Source organism: Ambystoma mexicanum, chromosome 1p, assembly GCF_040938575.1.
Source record: "Ambystoma mexicanum isolate Mex_15411 chromosome 1p, UKY_AmexF1_1, whole genome shotgun sequence".
Taxonomy (NCBI): domain Eukaryota; kingdom Metazoa; phylum Chordata; class Amphibia; order Caudata; family Ambystomatidae; genus Ambystoma; species Ambystoma mexicanum.
In genome coordinates this window covers 984,732,555-984,760,115 of record NC_090921.1, presented here as the reverse complement: position 1 = coordinate 984,760,115, position 27,561 = coordinate 984,732,555, and the positions used below count along the sequence as shown (strand labels likewise).

Here is a 27,561-nt window from a genome sequence, read left to right as displayed (position 1 = left end):
GTGTTGTTGGAGCACTAAGAGGGAATTCATTCTGTAAATGGGTCTAAAAAGCATTCACTCCTAGCACACTACATGGACACGCACACATTCGCTGGTAGCAGGGCTCCGGCTCCTCAAGCACACTGAACACAATCATTGGCATGAGAGCACATAATGTATTTTACAGAGAGTCACGTCTGGCCGAGTAAAGGACAAAACCTACTGTTTTCTGCACATGTTTGCTTTTTAGCGAAAAATTACCAACAGTACTCCGAATACACAAAGTTATCTGTTATCAAGCAAGTAACGTATCACACGGTATTAAATAAATATCACACATATTGGCACCAGAGGAAATTGTTGCCTGCTATGCTCACTTGACACATTTGCTTACATAAAGTCACATGCCTTTCTGACACACTAAATAGTATGAAAGTGGTCACTTCACAGAGTCAACGTCATTGTGACAAAGATTTCTTGGCACACTGCGCACACCAGAGTGCACACGAACATACTCAAGGATATCAGAACACCACCTCATGCCAGTATTTATTTTGCATTTACTTCATTTAAGCAATGCCAATCAAAACAAAGAATAAACTGAACACTAAACATATACACTAATATCAGAACACAGCCTTCCCCAGTACACTCCACATACTCACTGGTTTGGGTACAGTTTATTCAGTACACTGTACACATGGTTGTTTCAAGATACAGCTTCCCTAGTACAATGCACACAATCAATAGCTACAGGGTACAATCACTGAATATACTGTCTACAAATGAGTCTATCCGGAATAGAATTACAAAAAGTTCACAGAAGATGCTCGAAAGCAATTAGCAGTGTAATTCAGTCTCCAAACCTTAGTACACAAACTTACAGATTCCAGGGTAGAGTATCATTGTCATGGGGGCACTGCCTTCCACTCTCACAATGGAGAAAGTTACTGATACCAAAACACAGCCCTTTCTCAGTTTACTGAACACATATTCACTGGTATCAGGGTATGCTTTCCTCCAACAACCCACAACACTCTTGTTTCCTTTGTGGCTTGATATTTTTGTGGTGAGTGGACAGTTAGTTTTTGGGGGCTGGATAGTATTATCAAAGGTGCTCAGAGGTGCTGAAGGGTTAATATAGACTACAGACCTCTATTGAAGGTAGCCTGAAGGTGTACGTCTCTCACCCCTGCTTCCTGGACTCACACAATGAACAAAATAAATTCAAATGCAAACATACCTCATAGAAGACTTCAAGATCAAATTCCTGTAGGACTCCGTCAACCTCCCAAACCAGATCTTGCAGCTCGGGGTGGCCGGACGAGACTTCTAACCCAAGGAAGGTCCTGAGCAGGTAGAAAAACAAACAGTAAAAAGAAAGGGTGGCAGGTAAGAGACAGGCAGAGACCGAGCGGACTGAGATCCAGGGACAGAAAGGAGAGACGGAGTGGGCCGAGGCCGGGGCAGAAAGGAGTAACCGAAAGGGCCAACGTCCCGGGGCAGAAAGGAGAGATCAAGTGGGCCGGGGACAGAAAGGAGAGACCTAGAGGGGTGGGGAAAGAATGGAGAGAATGAGGGGGCCGGGGACAGAAAGGAGAGACCGAGGGGGCCGGGGACAGAAAGGAGAGACCGAGGGGGCCGGGGACAGAAAGGAGAGACCGAGGGGGCCGGGGACAGAAAGGAGAGACCAAGAGGGGTGGGGAAAGAATGGAGAGAATGAGGGGGCCGGAGACAGAAAGGAGAGACCAAATGGGCCGGGGACAGAAAGGAGAGACGGAGAGGGCCATGGTCTGGGAGCACAAAGGAGAGACCAAGGGGGCCGGGGGCAGAAAAGAGAGCCAGAGGAGGCCGGGGGCAGAAAAGAGAGACCGAGGGGGCCAGGGGCAGAAAGGAGAGACCGAGGGGGCTGGGGGCAGAAGGGAGAGACCGACGGGGCCGGGGGCAGAAAGGAAACACCGACGGGGAATGGGGGCAGAAAGGAAACACCGACGGGGAATGGGGGCAGAAAGGAGAGACCGACGGGGCTGGGGGCAGAAAGGAGAGACCGACGGGGCTGGGGGCAGAAGGGAGAGACCGACGGGGCCGGGGGCAGAAGGGAGAGACCGACGGGGCCGGGGGCAGAAGGGAGAGACCGACGGGGCCGGGGGCAGAAGGGAGAGACCGACGGGGCCGGGGGCAGAAGGGAGAGACCGACGGGGCCGGGGGCAGAAGGGAGAGACCGACGGGGCCGGGGGCAGAAGGGAGAGACCGACGGGGCCGGGGGCAGAAGGGAGAGACCGACGGGGCCGGGGGCAGAAGGGAGAGGCCGAGGGGGCCGTGGGCAGAAAGAGGGGCAGAGGAGAGCAGGGGCAGAAAGGAGGGGTCGAGGAGAGCGGGGGCAGAACGGAGGGACCAACAGGGCTGGGGGAAGAAAAGAGAGACAAGGGGGTGTGGGGGCAGAAAGGAGAGACAAGAGCAATGAGGGCAGAAAGGAGGGATGGAACGGGTCAGGGGCAGAAAGGAGAGAGCGAGGGGGCGGAGGAAGAAAGGAGAGAGTGAGAGGGCCAGGGGCAGAAAGGAGAGACCGAGAGGTCTAGGGGCAGAAAGGAGAGGGGGAGAAAGGAGAGACAAGGGGATGGGGTAGAAAGGAGAGACAAGGGGAGTGGGGGCAGAAAGGAGGGAGGGAAGGGGTCAGGGGCTGAAAGGAGAGACAGAAGGAGCCAGTGGTAGGAAGCGACAGAGGGCAATGGGGGAGGCAGAGGCAGAATGGGTCAAAGGGGAGGAAGGCACAGTGGCTAAGGGAGAGACACAGCGGGCCAAGGGGAGGGAGAGGCAGAGCAGGCCATGGGGGAGGGAGAGGCAGAGAGGGCCAGGAGGAGGGAGAGGCAGAAGAGGTCAACGAGGTGGGAGAAGCAGAGGCAGAGAGGGCAAAGGGGGAGGGAGAGGCAAAGAGGGCCAAGGGGGAGGGAGAGACAAAGAGGGCCAAGGGGGAGGGAGAGGCAGAGAGGGCCAGAAGGAGGGAGAGGCAGAAGAGGTCAAGGAGGCGGGGGAGGCAAAGAGGGCCAAGGGAGAGGCAGAAGAGGGCCAGGAGGAGGGAGAGGCAGAAGAGGTCAAGGAGGCGGGGAGGCAAAGAGGGCCAAGGGGGAGGGAGAGGCAAAGAGGGCCAAGGGGGAGAGGCAAAGAGGGCCAAGGGGGAGGGAGAGGCAGTGAGGGCCAAGGGGGAGGGAGAGGCAGTGAGGGCCAAGGGGGAGGGCCAGGGGGGAGGGAGAGACAAGGAGGGCCAAGGGGGAGGGCCAGGGGGGAGGGAGAGGCAAGGTGGGCCAGGGAGAGGCAAGGAGGGCCAGGGGGGAGGGAGAGGCAAAGAGGGCCAGGGGGGAGGGAGAGGCAAAGAGGGCCAGGGGGGAGGGAGAGGCAAAGAGGGCCAGGGGGGAGGGAGAGGCAAAGAGGGCCAGGGGGGAGGGAGAGGCAGTGAGGGCCAAGGGGGAGGGAGAGGCAGTGAGGGCCAAGGGGGAGGGAGAGGCAGTGAGGGCCAAGGGGGAGGGAGAGGCAGTGAGGGCCAAGGGGGAGGGAGAGGCAGTGCGGGCCAAGGGGGAGGGAGAGGCAGTGCGGGCCAAGGGGGAGGGCCAGGGGGGAGAGGCAAGGAGGGCCAAGGGGGAGGGCCAGGGGGGAGGGAGAGGCAAGGAGGGCCAAGGGGGAGGGCCAGGGGGGAGGGAGAGGCAAGGAGGGCCAAGGGGGAGGGCCAGGGGGGAGGGAGAGGCAAGGGGCCCAAGGGGGAGGGCCAGGGGGGAGGGAGAGGCAAGGGGCCCAAGGGGGAGGGCCAGGGGGGAGGGAGAGGCAAGGAGGGCCAGGGAGAGGCAAGGAGGGTCAGGGGGGAGGGAGAGGCAAGGAGGGCCAAGGGGGAGGGAGAGGCAGTGAGGGCCAGGGGGGAGGGAGAGGCAGTGAGGGCCAAGGGGGAGGGCCAGGGGGGAGGGAGAGGCAAGGAGGGCCAAGGGGGAGGGCCAGGGGGGAGGGAGAGGCAAGGAGGGCCAAGGGGGAGGGCCAGGGGGGAGGGAGAGGCAAGGAGGGCCAAGGGGGAGGGCCAGGGGGGAGGGAGAGGCAAGGAGGGCCAGGGAGAGGCAAGGAGGGTCAGGGAGAGGGAGAGGCAAGGAGGGCCAAGGGGGGAGGGAGAGGCAAGGAGAGCCAGGGGCGAGGGAGAGGCAAGGAGGGCCAGGGGGGGAGGGAGAGGCAAGGAGGGCCAGGGGGGGAGGGAGAGGCAAGGAGGGCCAGGGGGGGAGGGAGAGGCAAGGAGGGCCAGGGGGGGAGGGAGAGGCAAGGAGGGCCAGGGGGGGAGGGAGAGGCAAGGAGGGCCAGGGGGGGAGGGAGAGGCAAGGAGGGCCAGGGGGGGAGGGAGAGGCAAGGAGGGCCAGGGGGGGAGGGAGAGGCAAGGAGGGCCGGGGGGGAGGGAGAGGCAAGGAGGCCCAGGGGGGAGGGAGAGGCAAGGAGGCCCAGGGGGGAGGGAGAGGCAAGGAGGCCCAGGGGGGAGGGAGAGGCAAGGAGGCCCAGGGGGGAGGGAGAGGCAAGGAGGGCCAGAGGGGGGGAGGGAGAGGCAAGGAGGGCCAGAGGGGAGGGAGAGGCAAGGAGGGCCAGGGGGGAGGGAGAGGCAAGGAGGGCCAGAGGGGCGGGAGAGGCAAGGAAGGCCAGGGGGAGGGAGAGGCAAGGAAGGCCAGGGGGAGGGAGAGGCAAGGAGGGCCAGGGGGGAGGGAGAGGCAAGGAGGGCCAGGGGGGAGGGAGAGGCAGAGAGGGCCAAGGGGGAGGAAGAGGCAGAGAGGGCCAAGGGGGAGGAAGAGGCAGAGAGGGCCAAGGGGGAGGGAGAGGCAGAGAGGGCCAAGGGGGAGGGAGAGGCAGAGAGGGCCAAGGGGGAGGGAGAGGCAGAGAGGGCCAAGGGGGAGGGAGAGGCAGAGAGGGCCAAGGGGGAGGGAGAGGCAGAGAGGGCCAAGGGGGAGGGAGAGGCAGAGAGGGCCGAGGGGGAGGGAGAGGCAGAGAGGGCCGAGGGGGAGGGAGAGGCAGAGAGGGCCGAGGGGGAGGGAGAGGCAGAGAGGGCCGAGGGGGAGGGAGAGGCAGAGAGGGCCGAGGGGGAGGGAGAGGCAGAGAGGGCCGAGGGGGAGGGAGAGGCAGAGAGGGCCAAGGGGGAGGGAGAGGCAGAGAGGGCCAAGGGGGAGGGAGAGGCAGAGAGGGCCAAGGGGAGGGAGAGTCAGAGAGGGCCAAGGGGGAAGGAGAGGCATAGAGGGCCAAGGGGGAAGGAGAGGCATAGAGGGCCAAGGGGGAAGGAGAGGAAGAGAGGGCCAAGGGGGAAGGAGAGGAAGAGAGGGCCAAGGGGGAGGGAGAGGCAGAGAGGGAAAAAGGGAGGGAGAGGCAGAGAGGGCCGAGGGGGAGGGCCAGGGGGGAGGGAGAGGCAAGGAGGGCCAAGGGGGAGGGCCAGGGGGGAGGGAGAGGCAAGGAGGGCCAAGGGGGAGGGCCAGGGGGGAGGGAGAGGCAAGGGGCCCAAGGGGGAGGGCCAGGGGGGAGGGAGAGGCAAGGGGCCCAAGGGGGAGGGCCAGGGGGGAGGGAGAGGCAAGGAGGGCCAGGGAGAGGCAAGGAGGGTCAGGGGGGAGGGAGAGGCAAGGAGGGCCAAGGGGGAGGGAGAGGCAGTGAGGGCCAGGGGGGAGGGAGAGGCAGTGAGGGCCAAGGGGGAGGGCCAGGGGGGAGGGAGAGGCAAGGAGGGCCAAGGGGGAGGGCCAGGGGGGAGGGAGAGGCAAGGAGGGCCAAGGGGGAGGGCCAGGGGGGAGGGAGAGGCAAGGAGGGCCAAGGGGGAGGGCCAGGGGGGAGGGAGAGGCAAGGAGGGCCAGGGAGAGGCAAGGAGGGTCAGGGAGAGGGAGAGGCAAGGAGGGCCAAGGGGGGAGGGAGAGGCAAGGAGAGCCAGGGGCGAGGGAGAGGCAAGGAGGGCCAGGGGGGGAGGGAGAGGCAAGGAGGGCCAGGGGGGGAGGGAGAGGCAAGGAGGGCCAGGGGGGGAGGGAGAGGCAAGGAGGGCCAGGGGGGGAGGGAGAGGCAAGGAGGGCCAGGGGGGGAGGGAGAGGCAAGGAGGGCCAGGGGGGGAGGGAGAGGCAAGGAGGGCCAGGGGGGGAGGGAGAGGCAAGGAGGGCCAGGGGGGGAGGGAGAGGCAAGGAGGGCCAGGGGGGGAGGGAGAGGCAAGGAGGGCCGGGGGGGAGGGAGAGGCAAGGAGGCCCAGGGGGGAGGGAGAGGCAAGGAGGCCCAGGGGGGAGGGAGAGGCAAGGAGGCCCAGGGGGGAGGGGGAGGGAGAGGCAAGGAGGGCCAGAGGGGGGGAGGGAGAGGCAAGGAGGGCCAGAGGGGAGGGAGAGGCAAGGAGGGCCAGGGGGGAGGGAGAGGCAAGGAGGGCCAGAGGGGCGGGAGAGGCAAGGAAGGCCAGGGGGAGGGAGAGGCAAGGAAGGCCAGGGGGAGGGAGAGGCAAGGAGGGCCAGGGGGGAGGGAGAGGCAAGGAGGGCCAGGGGGGAGGGAGAGGCAGAGAGGGCCAAGGGGGAGGAAGAGGCAGAGAGGGCCAAGGGGGAGGAAGAGGCAGAGAGGGCCAAGGGGGAGGGAGAGGCAGAGAGGGCCAAGGGGGAGGGAGAGGCAGAGAGGGCCAAGGGGGAGGGAGAGGCAGAGAGGGCCAAGGGGGAGGGAGAGGCAGAGAGGGCCGAGGGGGAGGGAGAGGCAGAGAGGGCCGAGGGGGAGGGAGAGGCAGAGAGGGCCGAGGGGGAGGGAGAGGCAGAGAGGGCCGAGGGGGAGGGAGAGGCAGAGAGGGCCGAGGGGGAGGGAGAGGCAGAGAGGGCCAAGGGGAGGGAGAGTCAGAGAGGGCCAAGGGGGAAGGAGAGGCATAGAGGGCCAAGGGGGAAGGAGAGGCATAGAGGGCCAAGGGGGAAGGAGAGGAAGAGAGGGCCAAGGGGGAAGGAGAGGAAGAGAGGGCCAAGGGGGAGGGAGAGGCAGAGAGGGAAAAAGGGAGGGAGAGGCAGAGAGGGCAAAGGAGGGAAGAGGCAGAGGACGAAGACAGAGGGTGAAGTGGGCAGAGAATGATGAAAGAAAATGGAGGAAGAACGAGAAAAGAAGTCAGAATGAGAGAAAGGAACGTAGATTTATACTGAGATAAGAAACAAATCAGACAATAAAACGGCACAATGGTGGACAGGGAGGGAAATTGAAAAAGATATTACTTCAAATGGAAACCTGTGACAGTATTCAAAGCAACACTGTATACCACTGAATCTTTGAGCCGTCGTCTTCCAGGGTACTGTTCACCAGCTACGGCCAGTCAGATCATTACTAGCAGCAACTAGGGTAGGCAGGAACGAGGAGCACATCCCTCGCCACCAGATGATATTGCAAAATAAGAGGTGGTGTACAAATTAATGACAAAGAGGGAGAGCAGCACAAATGTCTAGGGACATAAAAAAATCACACACTGGGATGCTCTAAGAAAAGGAACACAAGGCAAGAATAACACCACTCCAAGTCTTATATTAGGAATAGATATACAGGAAAAAGACAGAAGAGTGATTCGAAGCACACCCCAAGTGGTAAAGACAGAGGATGAGACTAGCCAATGTCTTTGGCAATCATACGGAATAGGGACAGAAGAGAACATTAGCACAGAATACAGAGGAATATCACAAGTCTATGAGACTGTGACCGGTTCCCATGCCCGTGTCTGGGGGTGCTGGATGGGGTGGTCAGTGTTCAGGTGATACAACCTAGGGCGTGAAGCAGCCTGGAGATGAGTTATGGCAGGACCCCATGGGGAAACCTGAAGGCTTCCAGGTGGCCAGGACACGGCCATCGCTTTTGGATCCAGTTCCTGGGGGTGGACCAGTGCAGGAGGATCGCCTGGTTGAGGGGTCTTCGGGGAGTGGAAGTGGGACACCGAATGGCGAGACGCAGCATCCCCTTCCCTGTAACACTTTTACCCCATCCTACCAGGTAGGATACTTAGGAACTCACCCCCACCCCCTTTTACTGACCATCACGTACACCTGACTTCCGTTACACTTCCCCACACGGATAAAAGGTGACGCACAAGAGCACACTATGAGCGAGGCAAACCACAAAAGAAAAACAGAAGTTCCCAGATGGCAGTTTAACACGAGGAGAAAGACAGCGAAACAGAAGGGGATCGCAAGGAGGGAAGTGCCCTTGACCTTTTCGACAAAGAACCGTTAATTTCACGAAACCTTGAGAATAGAAAGCGTAAAACCAGGTAACCAGGCTGAAGAATCCTGCATTGTGTGTCAGAGGTACCAGGGGCCCTCCCAGGTTGATACGGCGGGGAGAATCACCTGCTGCCGTGGTACTGTCCTTGGCTCCTACAACAAAGCAGCACCAGTGAAATCAACACAGCCAGCGAGTTGGGGAGACCGATAACAGAACAGTCTGTGTTGAAGCCAAGGTTGCAAGTGGCAACATTGTATGGTGAGCTCTGAAGGGAACAGTGTCAGAAATGCATGTGATAACCAACGCGAGTATAATTGAACAACAGAGGAGTGATTGAACTTTGAAACCAAGATACAATACCTTTGACAGAGTGGTCCGGCAGTGCACGTGTGCTCATTCAAAAGTCTCTGTAAGGTATACAACTGAGAGTTGACAAAGGTGAAAGAGTGGCAAAGAATTGTGCATCGAAGTGGTTCTGTGGCGGGTCAAGCAAAATTCGGTGCACAATCGAAAGTTTTCGATGTTCATGTTGCCAAGAAAGTGGATAACAAAGTAGAAAAAGTTGGGCCAAGCGCGAACGAGGTAGATCAATCGAAAGCTTTGGGTTAAAGCAAGTTTGTGTTGGAGTGAATTAAATTTGACTGAGTCCGGTGCAGGAGACTGATTGAACATTGTGTTAAAACTGATCTGACCCCAGGTGAGGGGGGGCCCGGGGTGAACCATGAATCAACCTGCGAAATTGGTTACATGAAAAATCTACGAGCATTGTGTTAAAGGGGATCTGAGCCCGGCTGAGTGGGTTCCAAGAGGAATAGTGAATCACCTGAGAAGTGGAGTGAGTGTGAAATCCTGAGAGGAAAATAGCTTGCTCGTTTGTCGCATCAGGCCCTCTGAAAGAAGAGACTTTGAAAGGCAAAGAGACTTGGGCACGGGAGGCCCTGATGCTAATTTTGAACTGTACCCTCGTGCTAGAGAAGCCAGAGAATACCCTGACATATAATTTCTTGAACACTTGTTTCTTTTACATAACATTGTTTCCCACACTATTTGTATCCAGAGGTAAGGATTGGCAATAGGTTTTTTAGTATAGGCCCTTTTGTTTTGACAAGACACCACTAGGACTGTGTTATTATTTGATGGTTGTAGCCATCTCCCATCTTTAGATTTAGGCTTAGGTAGGCTTTTTTCAAATCCTTTTATGAAGTTCAATAAACACCCTTGAGCTGTGGTCATTTGTGCCCATCTTACTGTTGATACCATGCCTTCCTTACACACCTTGACCACCCCACCATGCCCTCGCTACCCTTTGCATTCAATGGATGCCCTATGTGTATTTTGCAGTGCTGTTCTAAAGGCTGGTTTTTTTCCACTACATATCCAGATGAGACCATTGGGAAAGCAAGGAATGCATGACTCATTGTAGCAGAAGGATTGTTTGCGTGCTGCACACGAGCATGCAGGGGAACATAGATGTTGCAGCTGTCTTGTGAAAAAGAGCTGTGCGCTGCTCATGTCAGTTCCAAAATAGTGGACAAGCTTTATTAATTTTCTGTCCACGTTGCGCCATGGCTCACTTGTTTTACGGGTGAACAAATCTGAGCACCTTAAATGAACCATTCATGATCACAAACCTATTACTGCACAGAGGTGCACCAGTTCACAGGAAACACAGCCCAGAAGGCAGAGCAAGGGCTCCACTAAAAGCTGAAAACCATTTAGTTGGGATGTGGATGCTAAAAGTTGGGAAGAGGCATTGTGGCAGAGAAGAGCGTGTGGCGGAAAGGAGACAGGAGGTCGAAGGAGGGCGGTGGCAGAAGGCTGGCTGAGGAAAGTGGGAAGAGATAGTACAGGGAGGAAACGTGGGGGGCAAGAATATGAGCGTTGTGAAGAGGTGATGAGCAGAGGGTGTGAAAGGGAGGTTGGCAGGAGTTACAGGGGCTGGTGGAAGGAAAACCAGAGAACAGATTAGCAAGGAGTGTGAGCAGGGAGACGCGAGACTGGAGAATAAAGGGCATCAACCTGGAGGCAGCAGGAACATCATTAGGAAGGCAGAGAAAACAACAGAGGAGGAGGTGGTAGAACGCAGGAGAAGGAATCTAAACACAACCAGAGTGGTACAAGAGTATGGGGCTGCAGAGTAGAGAGGGGCCCTCTTCGGAACAGGACTGTTGATGGCAAAGACTACATCAGGGATTCGAAGAAATCAAGCTGGGAACCAGAGTCCAGGAGGAAGTGAATGAAAGATAGAAAGAGTTGGAAGTGAAAACATGGAGGTGCTGGACAAGTGACAGGAGAGTAGAGAGGGGCAGCTAGGAAAAAAGGAAAGCGCCACTCATAGTGGTAATGAGATCACTGGCAATAGATAAGGAGTTAGAAGAGGTTAGGGTGTTTGTTTAACAGCCAGTATCCTGAGAAAGAGAGGTGGTGAAAAAGTCAAAGCTAAAACTAAACTAGCTATTCCCTAATGGAACTACTGGGGATACGCAAGCCTGCTCTACCCACAGCTCCATATTGTGAGAGCCCCAATGTGCAGCCATACGCGGTGCACCTAGAAAACCTTGGTAAACGCCTTCTGCAAAACCCAGGAAAAGAAGCAAATGACCTAGAGCCAGGAGACCAGACAGAAATGTCAAGAACACTCAAATCCATAGGACTGTGAGAGATTGTAGAATGACTGTTCTTTAGAAGAAGGGAACCAATCTGAGACCTACAAACCCATACAGTGCCGTTCAAGGAGAGATTCCGAGTGGAAGTTGTTGGACTATTAAGAGAAACTCAAGGGGGGGCGTATCCTGTGGATGTTATTGAACTCTATTTAACTGGCCTTAATAGCTCTTATAGGCTGGGAAGGGGGAGAAGCCATCCTGTTCTGTTGTTGAACAGTGTTTTTACATTGCCCGTTATCATTTTCTGGTTCAAGACCACCAATAAATCCAACTTGTAGAACCAGCCTGCTGTTGATCCCACTCTGCTTCATCAAAGGATAAATAAAGCATTATGTGCCCCTTGGCACTGAAGAGGAGGAGCAAACAATATAAAAATAGCCGACCCATGGGAAACACTCCACCGAACAACGGAAAGATGGGACCACATCAAGCACCCCAATGGCTCCTTGTAAAATGCAGAATCCAATTAAAAACCCTTTCTATGGATGATGCACCTTCCAGGGAATGGGTCCAGAATACACCAAGATGAAATTCATCCACTACATGCATGTCGGAATGCTTTGATCCATCAACATGTCTCTAGCACCAGTCCCACACTTTAACTGGAAACATCAAGGAGGATCATAATTCTCATTCCTGGCTACCAATCTATGCAACACATGCATAGCTGTCTACTGTTTTAATTTCAAAGAGTGCACGGACATATATATATATATATATCTTTTCTCTCACCAATTCACTGAATGAAAAACCTTGAACGCAGCTAAGCAATGATTCACACATACAGACACTCAGCTAAAGGGAAGATTGGTTCTTATATGAAAAAGCATACTTGAATGAATAAATGCAACAGAACTCATAAATGAATAACACGAAGGAAAGAAATCTAAAGAAAATACATCACAGTTGGCGCAACTTTAAAAAATGCCCTCACCAGAATCAGCTGAAAAGCCCAGAAAACAGCCAGGCAAAGAGACCACAGCAGCCAACAGGCTTGGAGAAAGGCATCCCCTCTGCAAGATGAAGCTTTCTGTCCGACCGTTCCCATGCCCCGCATTTCAAGCACGCCGCAAAAAGCAGGGTGGCATTCTCTAGAAACTTCCGACCTGAGTCCCTGCTCGTTCGCAGTCCCTGTATGCCCATGGCCGGAGTGACCTACGGTAACCTCAAGGAGGGTTCATAGTGACGGTTTCGACAGTCAAAGTTTCGACTGACAAAAGTTCCGACACAAAAGTGTCCAAAATAAAAGTTTCAAAATTATTATAATTTTTTTTAAAAAAAACTATTTAACTATACTAAATTAAAATAAACCGTTTAATATTAAAAAAATTCATTCGAAACTTTATTTTCAGTACTTTTGTTTCAGAACTTTTGTTATTCGAAACTATTGATTCTAAACTTTGCCTGGACACCCTCAAGGAGCAGAACCCTTCCCTTTCACATGAAAGCAGGATAAATGCAACTCGGTAACTACGCCTTATTTTTGAAAGCGGTATGGAAACTTTATCAAGTACCAGCCGGCACCTGCTTTCCCAGTCGCTTCACGCAAAGTGCCCTTGGATAAGCAATGCAAACTAACATAAGCAACAAATAACTTTGAAAACATGTTTTCCAGTGAAATAGTGCGAACAATTCTGAAAATATGTTTATAGTTTATAGCAAGTTCAGACTCCACTGAGGCATGAAGCAAATGTACATTATGGCTCTGAGTTAACCAGAATGCACTGTGCACTGGCGATATGTTTTAGCTCGAAATATTACATCTACGCACAGAGGAAGACTAACAGGCCTTCACAAAATCTGACTATTCAAAAGTCCACCTAAGAAACAAACAGATAAAGCAGAGCCTTGCAACATAGAAGCATCACAGTACTGGACCAGAAGATGCACCAAAGAAGTAGAGCCAAAAACAAGAAAACCTAGGAGACCCATGCATGCAAAACCACTGCACAATGTTCACATTAAAACGTTGTCAAGACCAGACTCAATCTGGACAGTCTTTCCAACCCTCAATTGTCAGACACAGGAAATGAGGCCAGGCCAAGACCAGAAGGGCAACAGTCGGTAACTCCTTCACGTCCACTCTACACCAAGACACAAAGTAAAGCCATCTGTCCCACTGCGACTTAACATTTGCACGCCCAATAACATAAACCATACCGAATTAATGTAATCTCACCCCCCAAACCCCCATCAGATAAACTGGGTAATTCAAGACCTTCCAAATCTAGAATCACGCAACAATCGTCATGAAATGGAAACGAGAACAAAAATCTCCAATGTCTCAAGCAATACGAACATCACAGAATCAACGATTTCAGTGCATCGACAAACTGAAACCTCAAAGGGTAAGTCTACCACAGGATGCAAAATGAGCACTTGCCACTAGCCGCTGGGTAGTGATGACTGACTCTTGGCCTAGGAAGAAATAGTGTGCTCTCTTAGAATTGAGGTGGCAATTGCTTTTTTCATAGATGGCTAGTAGCTTGCAACTTGCACATTTTCACCCTGGTCTAGCATATAATCTCCAAACAGGATCTCAAAAGTCAAACTCCAAACAATAGGACTTCTCCCCAACTTCCTCCTTCCACACAACTAACATACTCACCTTTCAATCTACTATTACTGCTACACTACATAAAGTGATCCCCAGATACACTGCAGTCTTACACCTTTTAGCACTACCACATTTAATGCCACCAAAAGGTTAAATGCTCACTGCACTCCCCAAAACATCTATAGCTCTAATCACCTAAAGATTCATACACCTCCTCCCAGACCAGTCTCTCTGACGGTATCCCACAGCTGGCTAGGAACAGATTTTGGCATCTCGCCTCTGGAAAAAACACAGCCTAGTGTCACTGTCAAAATCTACACAAAACCATAGAACACACCTATTGTTTTGCGTCTGATTATACTCCAACACAACCTTCACTCTTTCTTTATTTCAAAGCCATGCGCCAAGAACTAGTGCACTATACAACATCATGTGACATTAAATTAACAAAACAACCTCCTGATTGACATGGATCTAATTTTTTTAAAAAAAATGGAAAACAATGGTAAACCACTGATACAGGCCCAGTTAGAGAATAAGATCAGCCCCTTAGAAAGAAAGCATATGCTTTATCAAGAGGGGACAGCCTTTCCTGCACAACCATTGGAATGGGATATGCACTGTGTTCTTGCCTTTACATGGAACAAGAAATAATGTGTCTTGGGATTTAATCATTACTACACACAACACACAAAGCTGTCATACTTACGAATGTTTGGCAGCGCCACAATTCTCAGGCAAGGTATTTCTTTTATTTGATTTATGGAAACATGACTGTTGCCTAGAGGTATGGAGTGGCCAAAATCCTGGCCTTCTCCAGAACAAGGAGCATGAAAAAGTAGATGATTCTCCAGATAAATCATAAACGAGAACTCAAGAAGTGAATTTTAGGGTGCACAAAACATTATGTGGAGAAGCCTAATTCTGGCTGCTTTGATTTTTCCATGAAAGCAAGTTCAAATGACCCCAGACAGGCTCCAACCTTACTATCGATCTTAGTTTGAGAATATTTTTCAAGGAATAGATTTACAAAACCAATGACTTAAAGATTATGAGTCCACTATGTCCAAATTTCTATCCTTCAGAGACCGATAAAATGTAACCTTACTACGTTCGCAACATTTTACGAAAAAACATTTTGGTCTTCACCGAACTGAGTGATTGTCACAAAATCTTCTTTTGGTCACTCAGTCAAAATGTGAAAAGAGAAATGTAGTGAGCTGCCTGCAGTCTGATTTTTGTGGCCATCAAGGCTACAGTAAGATCCGTTTGTGTATTCCCTCCACTAAAACAAAAGCAGGACTTTACTTAGCCCAAGTTCACCTAAAGTAAAGTACTCCCCTTGTGAAATGCGATGGGGTAGTTATAACCTTTAAGAAATGTGAAGTTGTTAATGTTCCAACCAAAGGAGGACATAGGTTTCCAAACAATATGCAATATGCGCATGAGAGAAAGACAGAAAAAGACGTACCTATTTTTCTCTTGATTTGTGTAAGCCTTCAGTCTGTCTGCAACACAAAAGAACCTGTTACGGAGACAAAAAAAGATTACATGGGTAAAAATTAAAAAAAACCAAACAAAAAAAGAAAAGCAGCCACTTATTCCAAACAGAGGGATTGCATTGCAAATTAATACAACCCTGTGCTTGGGAGGAGTTCCGGAAGCCCTATTTAACTTATTTAATCAGCAATCTGTCAGATGAGAAAGCACACTGTTTTCTAAGAGAGCACCAACGATAAATATAACCGTTTGTTAAAGAGGGCAATACGCAACACACACAAGTGACGGTGTGAATGTCTCATGAATGTTATTATACCCTCATTTACATTGTAGTATACTCTTCAATTACGATAATTCCAATCATTAACTTCATTTTTCTCCAATAAGTTTGTTTGAATGTTAATATCGTCCTGTTAGCTTTATAATATATTATTCAATTCCAATAGATCCAATAATTAAGGTAATTATACTAGAATAAGTTGCTTTCTTTTTTAAATTATCCTTGACATAGGGAATCCATTTGACATATGAAATACTTAATTGTGTTAGCAATCTTTCAGAATGGTTTAGCTTTATATTGGTTTATTTGTTTTTTCAAAAGATGTCCATATGTGTATCAATGTCTCCCGATAATTTTTAATGTTACATTTTCCTTACAGAATCATCTCATATAGATCTGGAAATAATCCGGAAGTCCAGGTTCTTTTTACGAAAAGTTGGTTGGGAATTGGCCAGCTTTTTCAAGACTTCCGTTTGACTAGGTTTGCTTTTTGAAATAAACGTTGGTAATGAGATTTCCACAACTTCTTTAATGCTACAAATGACTGCTGGATGAGTCTCTGTGCAGGCTTCCCAATCCCCCTCCTTGCAACCTATATTTGAAAAGAATCAGTAGGTGCTCTTAGTAAGCTTTTTGGCCGTGTATTGCCTATGTCTTTAATGTGATATGTACCATCTTGTGGGGATCAAGGTATGATAGCTCCACATGCATTTCGCATAGTCTTGAACACCCAAATAACTTGCTCCACCTTGTATTTTTTTTAAATATTTGCTTCATCAGATTTAACAGACTGCGATCCCAAGTATTTCGGTGCTTAAGTGCTACAATCCACCATTCCACAAATTAGTGGCAGGCTTTCTGATTCCAGAGGGGTGCAAGGCTCCTACTCTTAACCCATGTCCAAATCCCATCCAATCCCAACATAATGTTCTTCCTAGAGAGTGACTGGGATAAAGATATTGCCATATATGGCTATGGGTACTGTCTGCCTCAGACAGCGTGGCCTACAGCTACCAACCCAGGTTCGACTTGTGTGTTGAACCTGAACTTATAGGGGGAAGTCTATTCCCAGATGGTCTGGGAAGGGCAGAAGCCACCCGAGAACAACCCTGGGGGTGGCTATCTGTGGGAGGACTACCTTGGAAGAGACCAACCCTGGGAAGACGAGACTTCACTATTCAAAACATGCAATTCCCCTCTGGGTCAGAATGGCAACTATAACTCTTCACTATCCCCTATATTTATGTCATATTGTATGGTGGAAGATGTAAGCAAAACCCTTGATCGTGATGTGTGTCAGCAAAAATGTACTGAGACGAAGATGATTAACTGAGTAATGAAGATTACTCCCACAGAGAAACCACTGACGCATACTAGTTGTTTTCATCATGTGAACAATGCTGGGAACTTTAAAAACGAGAGATATCTGAGAAGATGGAGTTGCTTGGATCCCAACGCTGTTCGGGAAGCAGCAATGGCACAGTGTGGACAGACAGAGGCGAGAGAACCGGAGAAATCCTGTGGTGAAAAGTCCTAGTCGGAGAGACCGTGGTCGCAAGGTTGCGAGCAGCGGAAGCTCCAGAGTAAAGGCTGAAGCAGCAAGCAGACTCAAAGGGGTTGGAGCAGACACCACGAGAAAAACATGGTTCAACCGGCAGCCCTCACACAGCAGAGGACGTAGAAGTCACCAAGAAGGGTCAGTGCGCCTGGGAAGAACCATAAGGACACTCTGGTGCTTCAGCGCATGTACCGTGAAACAGACGTAGAGGCGAAACTCTGCACGACTGAGTTAAGTAAACGAATGAAAGAACAAGCATTGTTAAAAGCCAATAATATGGACATTAAAACTTCACAGAAAAGAAATCGAACAAATGAACATCTATTGTCTAAATCCAGTAGTAATGACATTGAATGTATATGGAAAAGAAGTCAAGTGAATGAGCCAACGTTGTATAAAGTCCCTGATTATAACACAGAGAACAACTGAGATAAATCAAGGAGTTGAGCAAGCATTGGTCAAAGACCAAAACCAAAAACTCAAGATCACAAATAAAGTTTTCCAAGAAGGAAGTCAACCCTTCATAAAAGACATTGGGGAATCTATTGAAAGGTTGAAAATCAAGAGGAAGGGTGAAAGGAAATTGGCGTAAGATTATCAAGTGTCAAGAGAGAAGGGTCAAGGACCCAATACTGGAGAATAAGAAAACTATTAGAGGTTTGGGCAAGCCCTGGCAGGACAGAATACCAGGCCCCATGAGAACAGTTAAAAACCTGGCAGGCGGAGGCCACCAGGGGGTGCACAGGCAATGGCTGCCCGAGTGTACTGCTCCCGCCGAAGCCTTGCAGTTATAGGGGATTGAGCCCCCCGAACCCCCCCAGGCGGACCCAACTCGACGGATTGGCGTGGTGACCCCCCCAGAGAAAGAGACCCGAGGCTTCCGGTTGTAAAGCGAAGCGAGGCCTCGGCGGCCGTGGAGCCGAGGGAGGAGGGGCGTCCCTTCGGAACCGCGTGGACGCATTGCACGGACCTCCCCCTCCCCTCGACAAGCTCCCTACACCTGCTGGGGGAGCGGCACGGCCAGGGACAGGGTCCCCAAAAGACCAGAGGAGTGGCCACAGAGTGGGAAGCGGGCTCACGTCCCCCCCGAGCATAACACGCCAGAGGCCCGATTCGGCGGACAGAGAGGGCACGCTGTTTGGAGGCCGGCTCCCGGGGGACTGGGGCGGAGGTGCCGGAGCCCGACGCCACCAGGAGCGAAAATGCAGGGTGGGCCCCCACGAGACTCCTCAGCGCTGGCCTTAGGGGCCCATCGAAGATCGCGCAGACAGGCGGGAGCCCCCCGCAATGCGGCAGGGCCTGCACCTCGACATGGAGGGCCCAGAAGAACAGGGGAGCCGCATTCAATAGGAGTGAGGGCTGAGGTGAGGGGACTCATCGGACCACAACGACCTCCACGAGACCAAAAGAAGTCCCCGATTGCCACAGCAAAGCTGGACTGGGTGTGAGGCCCCCACATGGTGACGGTGGGGCGTGTGCCCGCCCAATAACGACCCCCCTGCAGCAGCAAAGGCATACTTCATTCGAGTGGGGGGGAGACCTCACCCCGGTTCCCCCCCTTCTCACGAGCCCCCTCGGGGTACCCCAGGAAGGAAATCACCGTCTGACTTGGGAGGGGTCCCTGCTGGGTCCGCGGTGAACTCAGCGGCGGGGCGCAGGGGGGGGACCAGATGAACTGGCGAGAAACCTTGCAGGAATATCGCTTCCAGGCGGCACCAAATAGCAGCAAAGGTACGAGCCTCAATAGAGAAATGGCCCAGTCGGAGGCCCCGGCACCTTCCACAGCGGCAATGGAACGGGGCTTTGCATTGATCCTGCAGGAAATCAGGGACATGCGCTCTGATATCGCCCAGAAATTCGAAACAATTGACCAAAAGGGTGGACAAGGTCGAGGACAGACTGTTACAGGTTGAGACCAACCAATCTACAACAGCATCTCAAGATATACAAATAGGCATGAGGCTAGCTGCCCGGGAGAAGAGGGACGAGGAACGGGCCCGGCAGATGGATAACTTCGAAAACAGGGAAAGGAGGAACAACCTCAGAATCTTCGGGGTTCCCGAATTGGAAGAGGAAACGGAGAGAGACATCACCCGAGCGGTGCGAGATGTTATCACCCTCCTGTTTGCAGAAGAGATGACAACGGAACTCACATTCGATAGGGTGTACAGGGCAGGGGGGTACAGCGGGGGGGCCCTGTTCGATCTTGGTCCGGTTCCACTACTATTCGGAAAAGACAAAAGTGCTGGAGGAGGCCAGAAAGGCCCGGGAGATCACTTACAATAATGCTCAGATTTCAATCTACCAGGATCTCCCCGCCTATACACTGGCCAAGCGCAGAATGTGCCGCCCCCTAACGCAACTGCTCAAGGAGAAGGGAGCGCGCTACAGATGGGGCTACCCCTTCTCCCTGGCTTTCGAATATATGGGTCAACGGTCAACTCTGATCACGGAAGACCACATACGGGGAGCCATCCAAGATTACGTAACAGACTCAAACTCCCGGAGGGGCCCATCGGGCCGGAAAAGGGCAGACCAAGTGGCCTTGGCCCGTTGGGAGACAGGAGAAGAAAAACTAGCACGAGGAAATTCAGAAAAATGAATACACCGTCACCAGCGAAGGACGGAGAACGGAACGACTCTTGAGGACTGAGAACGGGGGCGACCCTTCATCTTTTGGACAGACGAGTGAGGACTCAGAGGTTCTACCACTAACAGTGTCCCTACGAACAGCAAGTATAAGGGGTCCATAGAAGGGACGATGCAACAGGGGGGCAGGGGGGGCTCAAAGTGACAAGCTTTACAACGATCGCCTGGCTGAAGTGGGCAGGCTGGTGGTTTGGCCAAAAGCTAGCGATGGCAGAACTAACTGGCTGGATGCCGGGGAAGGGGTAGGGGGGGTACACAAAAGTTGGGGTTGCTCAGTTAGGGGTTGGGAATGGGGGGCAGTTGGGGAAACGTTTCAGGCCCACCCGGGGGAGGGGTGGGGAGAGAGGGGGAGCACAAAACAAAACTAAGGGAGCATGCAAGAGAGGGTAATGTGAAGGTGTTGACCGAGAGAGAAGAAAACCTAGATTATGGCTGAAAGTCTGCCGGGCCTGGGAGTGGGCTCCCTCAACATACAGGGCCTGAACACCCCGACAAAGAGGTCCCTGGTCTGTAGGGAGTTTAGAAGGGCGAACCTTGACCTTCTCTTCTTGCAGGAGACTCACTGGGCACAGGGGAAGGAGCCTAAAATGCGGGGGGAGGAATTGGGGAGGTTTTTTGTGCGTCCCACAAGGGCAAAAAGAGAGGGGTGGCCATTTTGTTAGCGAGGAATGTTGGCTTCGAAAAAGAGGGCATACTGAAAGATCCAGAAGGCCATTACTTTCTGGTGCGGGTGTCCCTGCAGGGCGCCCCACTCACTCTTGCAGTTGTATACGGTCCAAACGAAGGTCAAACTCAATTCTGGGAGGAAGTGAGGGATAGACTCAAGCTATTCGTCCAAGGCACGGTGGTGGTGGGTGGGGACTTCAACATGGTCCTGGACCCAACCCAGGATAGGAAACGCATTGGTTCCCAGATCTCCAGGGCAGCAGACGAGACCATGGCACGAAACTTCCAAAGGGTTAACTCAGAATTAGGCCTGGTGGACACGATCCCGACCCCCAGGACGGGCGCCCCCTCTTTCACATATTACTCAGCTATCCACGCGTCTTTTTCCAGAATAGACTACATCTTAGTGGATGAGACCCTGCACCCATTCGTCACTGGCCACAGTGTTGACCCCGTCCCCTGGTCACACCATGACCTGGTCCGAGTCACCATAGCAAGGGGATGGCTAAGCAACCGCAGGGGACGATCGAAGTGTAACGACTCCTTGTTGAAGGACGAGGTCCACACACAGGAGGTGCTAGACGCCATAACAGAATTCTTCGAGCTCAATGATAATGGGGAGGTAGGCTCGCACACTCTATGGGATGCTTTTAAGGCAACCTTAAGGGGTGTCCTCATCAAAAAGGGAGCCCAGAAAAAAAGAGAAAGGGAAGCCCAGGAGAGGTCTCAGAGAAAAAATAGCCCAACTCCAGCCGGGGGGCCCCCCAGTGGAACCCCTAGATCGCGATCAGGTAGCCGCCCTGGACGACTATAGGCTCCAGTTGAAGGACCTCCTCCTACACAAAACAGAAAGGAGTCTTCAACTGGTTAAGCAAAAGTATTATGAAAAGGGGGATAGGACGGATAGGATTCTGGCCTGGAAACTGAGGGAGGTTCAGAGAAGTAGAATGGTAAAAGCAGTGAAGAACGAGGAGGGGTCGATAGGCCATGACACGCCCCACATAGGAGAGGCCTTCCGCTGATGATACGAAAAATTATACACATCAGAATATAAAGGGGGGTGAGGCAGAGATTGAAGGGTTCTTGAACTCTATACAAATCCCGGCCCTGACCGGGGATATGGCGGAGGGTTGGAGGGTCCGGTAACCTAGGATGAGGTAGAACACAAGATCAGCGGGATGAAGGTGGGCACTTCCCCGGGCGAGGGCGGTTTCACAGTGTACTTCTATAAAAGGTTTTGCTTGACTCTAGCCCCGCACTTAGTAAAGGCGTTTAATGCAGTGCTGGAGGGGGGGGACTCTCCCGGATTCCATGATGGAGGCCATAATTGTAGTGCTGCCCAAGGACGGCAAGGACCCCATGGAGTGCTCCTCCTACCATCCAATATCTCTGTTGAACATTGACGTAAAGATCCTAGCTAAGGTAATTGGGAGGCGGATGGAGGAGATACTGCCGAAACTGGTCCACGGGGACCAGCTGGGGTTCATAAGGGGAAGACAAGGCTCAGACAACATCCGAAAAACCATAGATTTGTTCCATTATGCCCAGGGGTCAGACCTCAATGCTAGTGTCCTCTCTCTGGACTTGGAGAAGGCGTTCGATAGGGTCGAGTGGAGATACATGGAACTCCTCCTCCAGAAAATGGGCTTTGGGGTACACATTAGGGAATGGGTGGCCGCATTATACAGAGCCCCGAAGGCAAGGGTACAAGTGAATGGCAGGTTGTCAGAACCATTCCCCCTCTTGCTGGGAACAAGGCAGGGATGCCCACTTTCTCCCCTGATCTACGTCCTCACAATGGAACCCCTGGCCATAGCAGTCGGAGCACACCCGGATATCAAGGGGGTTAACAGAGGCGAAGTAGAATTCAAGCTCTCCCTAGTCGTGGATGATATTCTGGCTTATCTGTGGATCCTGGCTCCTCGCTCCCCCCCCTCCTGTCCCTGATGGCCGCATTTGGGCTTTCTCGGGGCTAAAGATCAACGCATCTAAATCAGTTCTGCTCCCCATGAGAACTCGGGACCCGGGCTTAGACTCCTTGGACAGGCTCAAAGGGATAACAGTGGGGAAGGTCTCTATCCGATAGATGGGCGTCCTCCTCACCAGGGATCTATCAAAACTGGCCCCTACCAACTATGAGCCCGTCATGGCAGGGATCACTGCAGACCTAAGGAGATGGGGCTCGATGATTCCGTCCTGGTACAGCCGCATGATGGCGGTAAAGATGAATATACTACCATGTTTACTGTGTCTCTTTACTGCTCTCCCAACCAGCGTCCCCGACCAAACCTTCAGGGCTCTTCAGACCACAGTGCAAGAGTTTATATGGCAGAGTAGGTCCCTGAGGACGCGAAGGCTGTCCTGACCTTACCGAGAGAGGAGGGAGGGTTTGGGTTGCCAGATTTCCAACTTTATTTCCACGCCGCCCAGTTGCGCGTCCTCCTGGAACACATGAAAGAGGGGATGGGAACCTACTGGTCCTACTTGGAAGACATGGACGCCCACCCTCTTAAAGTTCGAGACCTCCTTTGGGCCCCACGCAGGTTCATCTCGAACAGACTTAAATCCCACCCGACACTGGGAGTTCTCTGGGCAATCTGGAAGGAGGGCCCCTAGACGGCATATCTAACGTTGTGGCCGTCCCTGATTTTCTCACTCTGGGACACCCCCTCAAACTGGGAAGTAGGGGGTTCCGCAATGCACAGGCCTGGTCCGACTCGGGAATGGAGTGGGCGGGGCAGATGTTCAGGGAAGGGGAATTCCTAGCATATGAGGAACTAAGAGACGCTCTCGGGCAGGGGTTCCTCTCCATATTCTAATACCTCCGCTTGAAGGGTATCCTTTGTGACCAATCATGGGGCCAAAACTTGAATAGACAGCTAACCCCCCTTGAGAAACTACTCGACACAGCGACCTCAAGGAAGGGGGCGGTATCTGGAATGTACAAAATCCTGAACACTATCAACTTAGCGGAGAGGAGGGGCTTCCACACCTTGTGGAACAACTTGGCAGGAGAGGAGATCTCAGAGGACGCCCGGTCAAGGATATTTAAAAGAGCATTCCATGGGAATTTATTCACAGCAGACATGGAACACAACTTCAAGATTTTGCAGGGGTGGCACAGAGACCCCGTGAAGTTGTCAAAAATGTTCTCGGGAGTGTCCCCCAATTGCCCCAGGGGTTGTGACCAGGCCGGAACGAAGGGCCACATGTGGTGGCAATGCCCAAAAGTACAGTCGTACTGGGAGAAGGTAAGGGGGTTGGATCGCTGAAGTCTCCGAGGAATTACTCCCCCAGAACCCTCTGACGATGTTGCTGGGTCTCCCTCTGGAAGACATGGACATATACAGGTACCCTAGAATGTGGGAAACAATGCTGAGGGCAGGAAGGGTGGCCCTGCCGCAGAAATGGAAGAGCCCGGAGACCCCCTCGAAGGAGGACTGGCTGAAAAAGGAAAAGAATATGTTCTTAATGGACAAACTAACGGCAATGATAAACAATGACTCTGGCTGATTCCAAGCGAACTGGTACGGGGTGCAGCAGACCTGGGGATGGGACGTTCACTGATGTCCGGTAGGGGCCCCGGCGGGGGCTGACAGGGATGGGGTCAGGGAGGTCTGGGAGGAGCCAAGGATGGAACGAGTGCCCACGGCCCAGGGGACGGTGGTCGGTATACAGCCTTAGAAGAAGTCAACGACCACATTCACTCCCAAGCTCCGGACACAAAGAGCTTTCAAGGAGACTCCCTAAACTATGGTTCAAGTGTGATTAAAGTTATCAGAGGAGTGGGTTTGTATTGGGGTGGGGGGAGGAGGGAAGGAGGCGGGGTTTTTTGGGCCAGTCGAATGTATATCCTCTGAACATGCATTGAGCCTGTCTGTTATATTAAGAAAATGATAATAAAACCAAAGTTTAAAAAAAAAAAACCTGGCAGGTGAGTATACCAGGTCTGTGGAAACTATACTTTGTTTGGGAATCCTGGTAAGAGAGAACACCAGGTATTCCAAAGGAAACTGAACTTTGTTTAATAGAGAACTGGGAATCCTGGCAGGAGAGTATACCAAGTATTCCAAAAGGAAACAACTTTGTTTAATAAGGAACTTGGACTACTGGAGTATACCAGGCATTTTCAAGAAACCTGTAACTGTTTAAAGAAGGTCTCAATACTGGAACATTGTATAATATTTATAATATTCTAGGGTAAGTGAACAGCCGTTCTTCTAGATTCTCCGTGAACCTTTGAACACTTATATTTTGTTGTGTCATATTTGGAACTTTGTGTTTAATCTACTAAGCTAACGCCTTAAAGTGCAGCTAAAGAAGGTTGTCCCTATCACGTTTGTTTATTTTTAAAGCGTGAGTGTCAGATTAGAGTTTTAGACACATGACAGCAGACTTTTTACTTTGACATCCTGAATGATCCCTTTGTTAGTTCTGAGGCAGGGAAACCCCCATAGATGTAGGGAGAGATGGCATACAGTCTTTATAACGAAAATTGTATGTAGACATGCACATATACCAAACATTTTACAACGACAAAACATAACGAAAATGTATGTGGGGTTGGGGTAAAGGGTTCAATCTTGTGGGGAAACGGTTGGGGTGTGTTTTTAGGGGTGGGAAACAGGGATTTGGGTGGGGGCTAGGGGGAGACCCCACCCCCACAAAAAAGGTTATGTTTGCCATTGTAACATTTTCGGTATATGTGCATTCACTATAAAATATGTTATAAAGACATGTAACCGGGAAATAAAGACATTTACCCAACCCTTCTTTTGTTAATAAACATTTATAGCCACACACTCATGTCATTGTGTCCAACTCTTGCTCTTGACTCCTCACGCTTGTTTGTGAATTCTGTCTGGTTTCAAGCTTAATCCATGCCTTGGGAGAAAAGCCCAGGAATAAATCCATGTAAAATGATTGTGGCTGTTCATTGGGAGGCTGCACAACATTTGAATTAATGCAACTCTGTGATTGGGGCGAAGCTTCCGACTTGGCTCCCAATGTTCTATTCAACCAGAAGGTCAGCATCCTAACCTTGTCGAAAGTGAAGACAAGTTCTGAAGCACAAAACCAAGCCAGAGGAGTCTGAGGAAGCACTGCTGTTCCATATGTACTTCCAAAAACCATTCCAAAGTCAACGTTCTGCCAAGAATCTGTGGACACTGGGCTTCTTTCGACCAGAGTCAAAGGAATGGTATCTCTTCCCCAGTCCAATCGAAGCTCCCAAGGATTCCGTGCTTACTGGAAAGCCTTGCTGCCGACCCAACAGAAGGCAGAAACAGCAAAAACAGAGAGCACCGACAACTGACCGAGACAGGGGTGTTTCACTGATATCAAAGGCCAAGAACTATTGCAGCCAAGTGAATAGCTTCAGGCCCTTGTGCCCTCTGGAAGCCTTCTTTGATCTTGATGGTACACAGACCCAAGTGATGTGAGAGCACATACGCCAAGAGCCCTAGTGAATGGCAGTCTTTAGCTTGAGATTTCAAACTTTTACTCATGGCAGAGTCAGCAAGGACTCCAAGGCTAGTGCCTTTTGTCTACCATGAAACACAAAAACTGTGTGACACAGAACACCTTCTGCAGTGGCCGTAAACCACAGAGTTTATACACTTCTTGTTATCACAGGTTTGACTTCCAGCACCAAATTTGTCACAATTGCTGAAGATCCCAATAGATGGAATTAGTGCATTGCACCCCACCACTGATGAACTCTCTCCTGTGACTCCACCTCAACTCTAGAACTCCTGTCGCCGGTGAAACCACAACTCACAAGCTCAGCAAACTATCAAAGCAAAAAAAGAAAAGCGGAGCTGGGAAGCAGAGGTGAGAAGCAGTCTGCAGCAGTCCAGCACGAGAGTCTTTCTATTGTCCTAACTGTGTGAGGTGGAGGCTATAACTACCCACACCTACCGCGGAGCGGTGAGCGGAGCTGGGAAGCAGAGGTGAGAAGCAGTCTGCAGCAGTCCAGCAGGAGAGTCTTTCTATTGTCCTAACTGTGTGAGGTGGAGCCTATAACTACCCACACCTACCGCGGAGCGGTGAGCGGAGCTGGGAAGCAGAGGTGAGAAGCAGTCTGCAGCAGTCCAGCAGGAGAGTCTTTCTATTGTCCTAACTGTGTGAGGTGGAGCCTATAACTACCCACACCTACCGTGGAGCGGTGAGCGGAGCTGGGAAGCAGAGGTGAGAAGCAGTCTGCAGCAATCCAGCACGAGAGTCTTTCTATTGTCCTAACTGTGTGAGGTGGAGCCTATAACTACCCACACCTACCGCGGAGCGGTGAGCGGAGCTGGGAAGCAGAGGTGAGAAGCAGTCTGCAGCAGTCCGCTGCAGACGCGGAGTCAGAGTCGCATAGAACCAGACGTAAGACCACAGAAGTCTTCAAAAACCACATGGTTAATGGCGACCGGATTAAAGGAGAGGAGTAAGTCTGAATCCGCAGTGAGACAGACAGTGAGCCCTGTTGAGGATGAGGTCTCTGGCCGTCCGGCCCTAAAGTCGGGGGCCAAAACTACAGCCCCGACCTTTGAGGAGATAGGAGTTCCGAGAATCAAGCAAACACCTACGGGGGGGGGGGTCGTCGGAGATTCTAACACTATCGAGACCCCCAGGGGCAGTAGTGGGGCAGATGCGAGGAAACAAGCAAAGAATAACGAGAGTGTTCTCGGAAAACGGATCACGTTAGAAGTGGAAGCACCCTTAGACGGTGAGATTCTATGTCCATGGAGTGGAGCAGAATCTCGGGGGGGATGAACTTACCAGCACGAGTACCCTGGAGTCTGAGGCCGATCCTACGGCTGGCTTCTCGCAGTCTCCGCTGGAGACGAGTGACGTCTGTGCGAGCGCGGTCGGAGGACGGCGCCCGCCTGACGCCAGGTGGAAGTTCAGGAGCGAAGGGCTAGAGCCGGAGTCCAAACGACGAAGAAGGAAGGAGAGAGGAGGATGAAGAGGGGAAAGCGGAGGACGTGGAGGCCGCGGTCGCAGAGGCGGGGGTCTCGTCTCGGAACGAAAGGGCCCCCGTCAACAAAAGCCTCCCAGGAAACAACGATGGGCCTGTGAAGGCACCAGGAGAGTCAGAGGCAGAGGCACTGAGGATCAACCCTCAGTGTCCAGTGCAAAACCAACCAAACAGCCCAGGAGGGAGCCGCGAAAAACCGTGGAGCCAGCAGACCACTACTCTGGAGTACGAACCAGGGGGAGTGGTAGCCCAGAAGACGAGTAAAATAGAAATAAAAGCTATGATACACCAAAGGAGCAGTGAGAAAGGGAGCTGTACTAAAAAAAAAGTAAGACGGACTAAAAGAAGATCACATGAAAATAATACCACTAGGGGGGCCATTGCCAGCGAAACTGACTCCGAAGATAATTCGGATGTGGCGAGTCGTAAAGACTCGGAGGAGGGGCTGAGTGCAGTAGATTCAGACCTAGAGATCATCGAACCTGATGGCCCAGGTGATATAATAAATGGATCAACGGAATTGGAAACAAACCAGAAGACCCCGGC

General features: G+C 52.0%; 1 protein-coding gene across 2 annotated transcripts in view; it reads right to left on the bottom strand.

The window, feature by feature from the left end:
• Window positions 1–27,561, bottom strand: part of USB1 (U6 snRNA biogenesis phosphodiesterase 1) — a 304,701-nt gene that overhangs the window by 143,920 nt on the left and 133,220 nt on the right. For both annotated transcript variants that reach the window (XM_069654466.1, XM_069654474.1), the window contains exons 4-5: window positions 14,870–14,923; window positions 1,223–1,328 (exon numbers count right to left, since the gene is read on the bottom strand). In XM_069654466.1, coding sequence (XP_069510567.1) covers window positions 1,223–1,328; window positions 14,870–14,923 — 160 coding nt within the window. The remainder of the gene's footprint in view (window positions 1–1,222; window positions 1,329–14,869; window positions 14,924–27,561) is intronic.